This window comes from Delphinus delphis, chromosome 12 (genome assembly GCF_949987515.2).
Source record: "Delphinus delphis chromosome 12, mDelDel1.2, whole genome shotgun sequence".
NCBI lineage: Eukaryota > Metazoa > Chordata > Mammalia > Artiodactyla > Delphinidae > Delphinus > Delphinus delphis.
In genome coordinates, this window is record NC_082694.2 from 69,549,020 (window position 1) to 69,560,830 (window position 11,811).

Sequence of the window (11,811 nt, forward strand, 5' to 3'; positions counted from 1 at the left end):
AGAAAACAAAAACCAGTAGCAAAATTATGATAAATATCCTTAAAATGGTATTGCATCCGTGAAACAAGATTGGGATTGGGTGCTGAGAGCACACGTCCCGCAGAGCGTGTCTATTGGCCCTCAAAGCTCCATTCTCACCCTTTCAAGGTCTCGTCCCTAACACAAGGGGGTTAGAAGGCAACAGTTGGGTTCTCAGACTCCCTTGCAGCTGCTCTGGCTAGGTTCTGCCAATGGAAAATGCTGGTGGGGCCTGGCAGGTGGGAGTTGAGACATTTCTCTGTTGTTCTGGTAGTGCCTTTGGCAGCAGAAGCAGCAGCGGATGACAGGTGTCCTCGGTGTCAGTGGTGGCTGCAGCAGCATTGGCTGGAGCGGGGGCTCCTTATTCCTGCTCAGTAGCATTGGTGTGGTTCTAATGCAGTAGTGGCAGGGGCCATGCTTCCAGCCGAGCAGCAGTGAGTGTGGGCTTTGAGCATTGGAAGCTTCCTGATCCTGGGGTAGCGTCCTCTCTTCCCTTTAGCTCTTCCGGCCCTCTTGACATCATTTAACCAATCCCTTCCATTAAATTCCGCTTGGCTTGAAATATCTAGATTGGTTTTTTTTTTTTTTGAGTAAATACTGATTGGGATGCTATAAAAAAGAAACATTCAAAAAATAAGAGAGTTCTTGGATATTAAAAAATGTGAAAGCAGAAATAAAAACTTAATGGAAAGGTTAGAACATAATGTTGGTGAAATCACCCAGAAAGTAGAGAAAAACAAAAACAAAACTCCAACAACATCAGCAGTGTAAGTGCTCAAAGTTTACAGTAAGTTGTAATGATATCATATAACATTATCATGGTGTAAGTTACTTATTCTCACGTTACTGTATAAATACTCTGTGGTGCTGAGCACACATCCTGCCTGGCATCTGCATGTGACATGTGACCATGTGTTACAGTGGGGTCCTGGTTAGTACAATTTTAAGAGAGCAGAGAAGTGTCAATTTAAAGAAAACTAGAGGAAGAGTGTAATCTTCTGATTAATAACATACTGACAAGAATTTTAAATATAGTCATAGATAGGTAAGCTTTATTCCAATGTCTACATAAAAATGGGTTGATGTCGAACAGGAAACGGTTTTTCCAAAGGGTTAAAATCACACAACAGAACTTGGTCCTTTTCCCTTTAGTTTGTCTCTCAGTTCAGTTGGCTGACGCGTCATTATTCGTGTCCGCCCTCACTAATCATTTTCACCACACACAATATCTAAAAGTCTTCGGGTGGCCTTCCCATTTCTCTGGAGAGCTCTTAAGCTGCTTTCAGTTACAAGAGATGGGCAAGGCTTTTATCTGCTCACGCCCTACTCCACTGGAGACAAAAACACATCCCTGAATTCTCTTGTTTAAATTGTGGCTGTTGGCCAAGTGTCCAAATGAAGAACTTAACGCTAACACACAAAGGACACAGTATAACCTCTGTACGGTAGTGACTTCGCTTCAACTTTTTCTCATTAAAGAATTATTTTTATTATCTCTCCACAAGGGAGTTATAAAAAATACCTGTAAAAACATTGAAAAGGCTCTTAAAAGTCCTGGAATGAAAAAGTCTGCAGTATAAATTACGATACATCATCTATGACTTGCAGATAAGAATAAAATAAATTCTACAAGCTAGAATTTCTGAATGATTTTGATAGGAATTTACCGGAAGGAGCCAGGAGCCACCAAACCTTAACGATTTCCTGTTTTCATCCCAATTGAGTTTTTGAAAAGCTATATAATCTGTTGACAGGCACAGTCCACACAGGAACTTGCTGCTGCCACTGGTGATGAAATCAATCTGAACGACAGAGATTTGTATGCTGGACGCGTCAGGCTCTTCCATGCAGCTGGCTGAAGTGGTCTTCTCTTATTTTTTCCCTTATGCTTTAAATAAAAGTAAATATACATATGGTAAAAAATTTAAATGGTACAGAAAGATCTAAAATAATCAGTAAATATCCTTTTCTCTCACAACCTAGAAAATCTGATGTCTTCCAAATCATCAGGTGTGTGAATAATTTGCAAAGTGAAGTCAAACTTGGAGTCTCTTCATCTGAAAATTATTGTCAGGACTTTTGGAATGTGTTGATTCTGTCATGTATTACCTCTGTTACAGAGGAAAGCCATGCAGTCTTCTCCTTCTTAAAAAAACCTAGTTACAAAAGCAACACACACACTCTGCTCAGAGACAGCAAGTCCAGGCAGCACCTTGTACTCCGTGATCTGGTCCTAGTTACGGGCAGAGTCCCTGGTATCATCCCTGAAATACAGGAATCACAATTACTAACAAGGCATTTTCAAAAATAAGAACTCTGTTTTAATCAAAATGAGGTCATCTGGTCCTTGTAGAATGGAGAGGATTCACCCGGTCAGAGGTTCAGGCTGTTTGGTCATTACTTAAAGGGCATGAGCCGCAGAATCCCAAGCATTCAAGTCAAAACTAGGTCAAACCTTCCCTAGAGAACAAGGGGAAGGCGAGGCAGCAAAGGACTTAAGGATGGAGAAGCAACATTCCTTCACAGAAACTCCCACCACAGTGATGAGAAGCTAGGTGTTTTCCCCCAAAGTGCACTCACGCTCTGGTGAGCAGGAAAAGCTTACAGAGGCACGGGCGGCAGGAGCTCAGCCGAGCCCTTCCTGAATGCCTCGGATCCTCCTGGCCAGCTGCACGTCCTTCGGGAAGAGAGTGACGCGGCCGGCATGTAAGGAGAGGAGATAGGCATCCTCGAAGAGATGAACTAGAAACGCTTCTGCTGCCTGCGGACAGAAAGAAAAGCACAAAGACTGACACAGACGAGGGGCCATGGGCTGCTTTCTGCTGAGAGAACTGCTAACCTCAGTCTCTAAGGGCTCAAAGGACTGCGGGGAAGGATTATTCACAGAATGAGACTGAACTTTGCCTGGGAATTCCACTACCACCAAATGAGAACCTAGCCTCCAAACCCTGGGTGTTCCTTGTTCTTTTCAAGGAGGTGAGATGTAGCCTTGCCTTTCTCCCATACTCACCCCTCACCCAACTGGACCGTGGCCCCCATCTTACCTCTTGTAGGGCCAACAGGGCCTGGGCTTGCCAATTGAAGTCCACACCACGAGTGAATACAGCACATATTTCTCTTGCCTGCGAAGGAGTGGGGATGGGGAGCAAGGGAGAAGGGGAGTGGGGAGGAGTAGAGAGTAAAAGGAGGTTCAAGAGAAGACAGACTCTCTCCGTGAGTCTCCATGAATCTTCATTTCCGTTATTCCTTCCTGGCCCTTAATCATAGAACCTAACTATTAGCTGGTGTCAACTCCAGGGAGCTTAGAGATTGGCCCGTCTCTCTTCATTGGTGGTGGGGAGAGGAGGAGACAATCTCTCAGGGCAAGACAAGGGATGAAAGGGTGGTTGGATGACAGAGTTCCTTGTACGTAATCAAAGAACACAGTTCGAAGGTGGTAGGGGTTAGAAATTAATTCCATAAAGAATTAGAAGGTGCCCTTTGTGGGCTCATGTTTTCAGAAGATGAAGAGTCCCCGACCAGGCTAGGGAAGAGGTCCCTTGCCATTTGGGCAAGAGGCGATAGGGGCCCAATACCTGGGAAATTTAAAGAAAGGAGGCGGCATGGGGGTTGGCGGGAAGCTCCCTGGAGCTCACCAGGCGGCAGAAGGGGGTCTTCCTTAACAACAGGTTTGTGCTCTTCTGAAGAGTTCGGATCTCCTTCAGAACCCGGTATCTCCGGCGAGCAACTGGACGGGAGGGAGCGCCTGAGCAAAAGAGTTGGGTCATGGAGCAAAATGCAGTGGAAAACGGGTGGTGCATTGCAACCTGGCTGTCAAACTACCAAATCGTAGACTGTATATAACAGGCTTCCCAAAAGCAGGGCTTTTTGTCTATTGTAGTCATTGCGGTTATCTTCAGCAACTGGAGAACAGTGGTTGGTGCTAAATAAATTTTTGTTAAATGAATGAACAAGCGATCCTTTGAGGGTCCTATTGACCCTCAGTGATGATCCTCTGAGGGTCTTATTTTAAATGCCGACTCTTCCAGGCAGCCTTTCCTGACTCCCAATCCCTTCCAAACCGATGGGTCACTTCCCTCCTCTGGGCCCACAGTACTCTGTGCATCTCCTCTGTCTTTCCCACCTGGATTGGAAACCCAGTTTCCAATTTTGTTTTTAGGGTTTTTTTGGCCCTGCCGCGCAGCACGTGGGATCTTAGTTCCCCAGCCAGGGATCGAACAGGCGCCCCCTGCATTGGAAGCGCGGAGTTTTAACCACTGGACCACCAGGGAAGTCCAATTTTTAGGTATTTTTTAAGAGCTGGAAGGAATCTGAGAGATTATCTAGTACAATTCCCTTGTCTCTGTTATCCTGAGGCCCAGAGAGGTTAAGACAGAGGTTAACCTGTTATCCTGAGGCCCAGAGAGGTTAAGACAGAGGTTAAGACACGTTAGCGGCCAAGGTGGGAGCTCAGAAGTGGCATAACTCAGTGCCAGTGTCGGGCCTTTGGGCTATGAAGTCAGAGCCTTTGGCTCAAAGCCTAGTTTCAACAACAACAAAAAAAGACAAAAAAATCTTAAAATCATTCCTAAAAGTAGAAATCAAAAAAGTCAAACTCTGATCAGAAATTAAAAACACAAGAATATAAAAAATAAAAATTCTTCTAACTCTCTTGTTAAAGAGGACAATTCACTGAAATTAGACTGTTTAGAAATGAATAAAAATAAAAAGTCTACACCTTAAAACTTAAGCGATATAACCAAATAGTCCTAAAGGAAAATGAACAGCCTCAAGATCTATCTACGAGAAAACAAGAACATTAAAAGATAATTCCGCTAAGTGTTCAACTCACGTATTAGGAAGAGAATTATTAAAGTAAATCAAAAGAAGGTAGAGTAAAAGAAATATTAAAGGTAATAAACTAACTTAATGAAAAAGAGTGTAAAACAAAAACAGTGCAGCTGGCTCCATAAATTAAACCAAGGACCAGTAAAAACAAATGAACCTCTGAGAAGTTGAACAAATAAAAAAAAGAAAAAAAACCCCCACGAAAACTAACATTTTGAAGAAATGTTATTCACGGTCTAGCCAAGAAGAGAGAATCCACACCAAGTAGTTGCATAGAAGGGATTTAATATGGTGAACTATTTGCCAAGTGTTAGACAAGCTGCTGAGAGCAAATGGGGACAGAGGGGCAATGCAGAGATGTGCTGGCAGTGGAGACTTTATCCCAGGGGCCAAAGAAACAGGGGACTTTTTAGAAAGAGGGAGGCCCTACACCCAGGAGATGAGCTACTGGCAGCTGCCTCCCTCCTCACCACCAGTCCCCAATCCAGTCGCCGGAAGCAGCCTTTAATAATCAGACATGGCAGTCACACAATGGAAAGATGAACACAACTAAAGATCACCAAGCAATGTAAAAAGGCCAACACCATGAAAGGAAAGGACCAAACTCAGCAAACAAAATAACCAATACCAGAGGGACTTGAGTTATTACAGAAAAGAGAGAAAGAAAAATACACATAATAACCTCCGAGGGGTAAGGGAAGATGTGAAGTCTATGACTCAGGAACAAGTGCTTGTGAAAATTAACCAATTAGAGGGATCATGGGAAAGAACTGGGATTAAACATTCAATAGTTGGGTCTTAAAATCCGACATAAGGAGTCGGGATTTAATCCTAAGGTAATAGGAAGCCACGGAAGAGCTTTAAGCAGGACGGAGAGATGATCCACTTACATTTAAAGATCATTCCAGTTGCTGTGTAAGGAAAGAACCGAAAAGGGACAAGAGTGGAAGGGAAGTCGTAGCCAGGTCAGGGTGCTGGGGGCTTGGACTAGGCTGGTGGGAGTGGAGAAGGCAACGAGTGGCATGATTAGGATGCGACGTGGAGGTGGAAGTGCCTGAGCTTACATTTGGATTGGATGGACATGGGGGCAAGATGAAAAATCTCTCCCGGGTTTCTGGCTTAAACAATCCTGTGAGTGGCTATGCCATTTCCTGAAATGGGGGAAACCGGGGATGAAGCGGCAGGAGGGGAGTAACCAAAAGTGTGCTTTTAGATGTGTTTAGTGTGACATACCCCAGAGTCTTTGAGTAGAAAGGCCGTTGGATGTAGGTGTGCGGGGTCAGAGGAGAGGTGTGGGCTGGAGCTATAAATGTGAGAGCTGTCAGTGTATGAATGGTACGGGAGCCACGGGGAGGGATGAGCCCACCTGGGGAAGGGAAAGAAAGGAAAAGTAGACCATGGAAGTCCATCAACATGCTGAAGAGAGGTGGCACAGGCAGTAAAAACCACTGAGCAGAAACTGCAGAGCGTGTGTATCACGGAGCCAGGGGATGGAGTGTTTTGAAGAAGAAATGACCCACTGTGTCGAATGCTTCTGAGAGGATAAGAGAAGGACACAGGCATGTCTAATAAAGTTGGCAACATGAAAGTAGCTGGTGACCTTCACAACAGCAGTTCAAGGGTACTGGAAGTAAGGGTAGTGGTTGTGGGGAGTCAGATTGGAATGGGTTGAATGGTGTCTGGGAAGAGGGGAAACAGACACGTGGGTAGACTTAAGTCTGGCTGTTTTAAAAAGGGTAGCTGTGGGGCTTCCCTGGTGGTGCAGTGGTTGGGAGTCCGCCTGCCAATGCAGGGGACAGGGGTTCGGGCCCTGGTCTGGGAGGTTCCTACACGCTGCGGAGCAACGGAGCCCGTGCGCCACAACTACTGAGCCTGCACTCTAGAGTCCGCGAGCCACAACTACCGAGGCCCGCGTGCCTGGAGCCCAGGCTCCGCAGCAGGAGAGGCCGCTGTGATGAGAAGCCCGCGCACCGCAACGAGGAGTAGCCCCCGCTCTCCGCGACTAGAGAGAGCACGCATGCAGCGGGGAAGACCCAGCACAGCCAAAAATAAGTAAATAAATAAAATAAATAAATTAAAAAATAATAATAAAATGAAAAGGGTAGCTGTGAAGGGCAGAAGTGAGAAACAGGGAATATGAGGGAGCCGGGGATGTGGGGTGCCCTTTTCTTTAGAACAGAAATAACAGAGCACATTTGCCAAATGCCAATGTAAGGAGTATGAATTTACTTCCAAGTGCAGGTGGTAAGGATAACAGAAAGCCCCTGGGATGGTGACAGAAGAATATGACCAAGAGCTCATGTAGGAGGAGGAGTGGCTTTTGATGGAAAGGGGTCACCTAGGTTCTCTGCTGTGAGAAGATAAAGGGGAATCCAGTCTGGAGGCTTCTATTTCCTCAATGAAGCATGAGGCAAGGTCATCCTGAGCTGAGAGTGAATCAGGGGACTGGAGTTGTAAGGATGCTTCTACATCCGGAAGCAATAGTGAACATCATACATAACAATATTCCTGTTAAAATTACAAATGAGACAAAGATGACCAAAACATTGCTCTTATTTCAACGCTAGTCTCAGGGCCTCACTAACAATAAAATAAGAAATAAAATGTATAAAAATGAAAAGAAGACTCAGAAGTCATTATTTGCAAACAGTATAATGGTCCACTTAAAAATTTCAATTAAAGCAGCTGAAAGGCTATTAGGATTAACAAGAGAATTCAGCAAGTTAGCTAGATGCAAAGGTTATTTATGTTAAGGAAAGAAAAATAAAAAACAACCCATTCACAACAGCAACATCTATAAATAACCAATAATACTTTCTTCACCCTGCTCTTAGCTATGGAGCAGAAGACAAGTAAAGCAGCTGCTGCCACAGTTCTTGTTTGTGGGTATCCCATCCACCAGACCACAGCACAGAAACTAAGGACCACAGACCAGCCTTCTTTCCGGGCATGCTACCTCTGGAAGGGAACAAGGTGAGAGCACCGGCTAAGTTAGGGCACTTTGGTTAAGGACCAATACAGCCACTCACTGAAGGAAAAAAACAAAACAAAACAAAAAAACCCCCCAAAACCTGGAAAGGCACCTTCTAAAATTAGAACTGTTGTTTGAAATTGTCACAAAAAGCAGCCAATACTTTTGCATTTGAAAAAAGCACAAACACCGATTTTTTAAAATCCCGTGTCTGCGGGAACAAGCTGGGTGATCTTGTGCAAATTATCAGGTCTGTCTGCGCTTCAGTTGTCCCATCTGTAAAATGGGCACAATATAAAATTGAGTTAATTCATATAAAGAGTTTAACATAATGCCTAGTTAGTGGTAAGCACTCAATACACGTTAGTAGAATTAAGAATACTGTCTGGGCCAGTCCTTTCTCCTCCTCAGAACTGCCTTCCCCAGTCCCTCCCCGGTCGTGGACCTTGGGCCGTCCCGGAACGGATACTGGACGGCAGAACCGCTTTGACCCCCTGCAGAGGAAGGCCAGCGGACCAGGGGTCGGGAGACTGGGCTGGACCCCAGGCTCGGCAAGCGAGCATAGATTTTTTCGTCTGTGAAATGGGCACGCGGACCCGGCCGTACCCACCTCACAGACAGGCTGCAGGGAGGCCGGCTCGGAGGGAAAGGGATCACGGCGGGTTACCTAAGGGTGGGCCCGGCCGCGGGGGGGCGGGAGCCGGGCTCGGGGGGCGCCTCCTTGGGGCTTCGGGCTTGCGGATCCGGCGGCGCGGGCCCATGGTTGGCGCTCAGGGTTGCGGACCGCGGCTCCTTCTCGGCCTTCCGGGTCCGGAGGCAGAGGCTGGGGTTCAGGGGAGGGCCAGCAGCGCCCCGGCCGCGTGCCCCGGCTGGGTGGCGTTCAAATTGCCCGCTCCGCCGCGGATTCACTGCCGGCGTTTTTTAAAAACCGAATCCAGCGACTCCCAGTGGCTGCCTCTGGAACGCTCCTGGCGCAGAGCGATTGCGGGGAGGACCAATGAGAGCACAGGATGAGAGGCTAACGGCGGCGGTGATAGGAGAAGACAGCGGGGACAAGGCGGATCGATGGTAGGAATCAGCCAATGGGGCCTTGGAAAAGTGAAATGAGGCGGGAATTGCTCCATTCCTCCGCTCCCTGGGGCAGGACCGCATCTTTGATGCATCAGACCCAGGTCCTCCGGTGCTCTCTGGTCGACAAATGAAAGCTCGATTATGAAGATGTAGCTGGTGCGTGTGTAGAACGCGTTTCTCTAGACGAATCACCTTGCGCAAACATTTTATGTTTTGCTCTATCAATCTTGAGGTGGGTTTTAAAGATGAGGAGACGGGCCCACGGAGAATGTGACCGTCCCATGTCTCGCCTGAGACCAGGAGCAGCCCATGAATATGACTCAGAAGTCAGCTTCACTGCGTGAACCTTATTGATGATTAGGGTCCTGGGACAGCCAGGATGGGGCCTCTCACCATGAGGTCAAGCAGGGCAGGCCTCAGCTCTATTTTTGGATCATGCTCTCCAGCATTTTCGTAACAGGGAAATGACCCCTTCCCTTCCTGTTGGGGATAATATGTATTGAGGTCAAATGTAGAACTAGGTAGTTAGAATAAAGGGGATTTTATATTCTACACTTTTGTTTTTTTACATTATCTAGATGTTCTACAGTTAACATGCACTGTAATCAGGAAATATGTTACAAAATCAGTGATTTTATGGAACCCTTGTTCACTGCTGGTGGGAACGCAAAATGGGGCGACTACAGTGGAAAACAGTATGGCAATTGGTCAAAAAATTAAACACAGAATTACCATATGATCCAGCAAGTCCACTTCTGGATGTATATTCAATTAAAAGCAGGGGCTTGAACAGGTATTTGTACACTAAGGCTCATAGCAGTGTTATTCACAATAGTCAAAAATGTCCAAGTGAATGAATAGATAAATAAAATGTGGTATATACATACAATGGAATATTATTCAGCCTTATGAAGAAAGTAAATTTTGATACATATTACAACATGGATGAGTCTTGAAGGTATTATGTTAAGCAAAATAAATGAAATACAAAAGGACCAATATTGTATGATTCCACTTACATGAGGTACCTAGAGTGGTCAAATTCATAGAGACAGAAAGGTAGGATGGTGGTTGCTAGGGGCTGGGGGAAGGGAGGAAAGGGGAATTATTGTTTAATGGGTACAGAGTTTCAGTTTGGGAAGATGAAAAAGTTCTGGAGATGGGTGATTGCACAACAAATGTGAATGTCCTTAATGCCACTGAATCGTACACTTAATAATGGTCAATACAGTGAGTGTTATGTTGTGTATATTTCACCACAATAAGAAAGAAAGAGAAAGAGAGAAAGAAAGAAAGGGAGAAAGAAAGAGTAGAGGAGGGGGGAAGGGAAAGGGGGGGAAGGAAGGGAAAGGGGGGGAAGGAAGGGAAAGGGGGGGAAGGAAGGGAAAGGAATGTTTGGTTGAACCCATTGAGATGCAGTCAAATCACAGAAGGATAGTTGTTTTTCAGTGACACAGAGGCAAGAAGTCCTACTACACCAGTCCTCAGGACCCATTAATCAGACATAGCAAATCTTCACTCATTAATTCTGCTTTAGACCTAGAGTGCCTTCTTTGCTCCATTAGAAATAAGTAGAAAACAAAGGTAGAAAATAGAGGGGTGTTTTTTTTTTTTTTTTTTTAAGATTCCACATGTAAGGGAGATCATACAGTATTGTCTTTCTCTGACTGACTTATTTCACTTAGCATAATGCCCTTGAGGTTCATCCATGTTGTTACAGATGGCAACATTTCTTTCTTTTTATGCCCGAATAATATTCCATTGTGAATATATATATATATATATATATACACATATACATACCACAATTTCTTTATCCGTTCATCCATTGCTGAACACTTAGGTGTTTCCAAATCTTGGTTATTGTAAATAATGCTGCAATGAACACAAAGGTGCATATATCTTTTCAGCTTAGTGTTTTTGTTTCCTTTGAATACCCAGAAGTAGAATTGCTGAATCACACGGTCGTTTTATTTTTAATTTTTCCGGGAACCTCCATAAAATTTTCCACAGTGGCTGCACAATAGCGCACAAGTCGTCCCTTTTCTCCACATCCTCCCCAAAACTTATTTCTTGTCTTTTTGATAATAGCCATTCTAACAGATGTGAGGTGATATCTCACTGTGGTTTTGATTTGCACTTTCCTGGTTAATGATGTCGAGCATCTTTTCATGTCCCTGTTGGGCATCTGTATGTCTTCTTCGGAACAATGTCTATTCAGATCATTTGACCATTTTTATTTTATTTTTGGCTGCGCCGCAGGATATGTGGGATCTTAGTTTCCTGACCAGGGATCGAACCCGTGCCCTCTGAATGGAAGTGCGGAGTCTTAACCACTGGACCGCCAGGGAAGTCCCCATTTGCCCATTTATAAATCGAATTATTTGTTCTCACCATTGAGTTGTATGCATTCTTTATATATTTTGGATATTAATCCATGATCAGATATATAATTTGCAAATGTTTTCTCCCATTCAGTAGGTTGCCTTTTTATTTTGTTGATGGCTCCCTTTGCTGTGCTGAAGCTTTTTAGTTTGAAGTGGTCCTACTTATTTATTTTTGCTTCTGTTGCCTTTGCTTTTGGTGTCAGATTAAAAAAAAACATTGTCAAGACCTATGTCAAGGAACTTGTTGTTTTCCTCTAGCAGTTATATGCTTTCAGGCCTTATGTTCAAGTCTTTAGTCCACTTTGAGTTAATTTTTGTGTATAGTGTAAGACAGTGGTCCAGTTTTCCCAACACCATTTACTAAAGAGACGGTTCTTTTCCCCATTGTATAGTCTTGGCTCCTTTGTCATAAATTAATTGACCATGTATGTGCAGGTTTATTTCTGGGCTCTCTATTCTGTTCCATTAATCTATGTGTCTGTTTTTAGGCCAATACCATACTGTTTTAATTATTAAAGCTTTGTAGTCTAGTTTGAA

General features: G+C 44.6%; 1 protein-coding gene across 1 annotated transcript; it reads right to left on the reverse strand.

Moving 5' to 3' along the window:
- Positions 1-1,060: 1,060 nt before the first annotated feature.
- On the reverse strand, positions 1,061-8,686 carry CENPA (centromere protein A). Its single transcript, XM_060027610.1, has 5 exons — positions 8,484-8,686; positions 3,654-3,763; positions 3,063-3,140; positions 2,624-2,779; positions 1,061-2,282 (listed from the first exon to the last, which is right to left on the reverse strand). Exons 1-4 carry the CDS (start codon positions 8,575-8,577, stop codon positions 2,645-2,647), a joined length of 417 nt encoding a protein of 138 aa, XP_059883593.1. The 5' UTR covers positions 8,578-8,686; the 3' UTR covers positions 1,061-2,282; positions 2,624-2,644.
- Between the last annotated feature and the right edge of the window lie 3,125 nt (positions 8,687-11,811).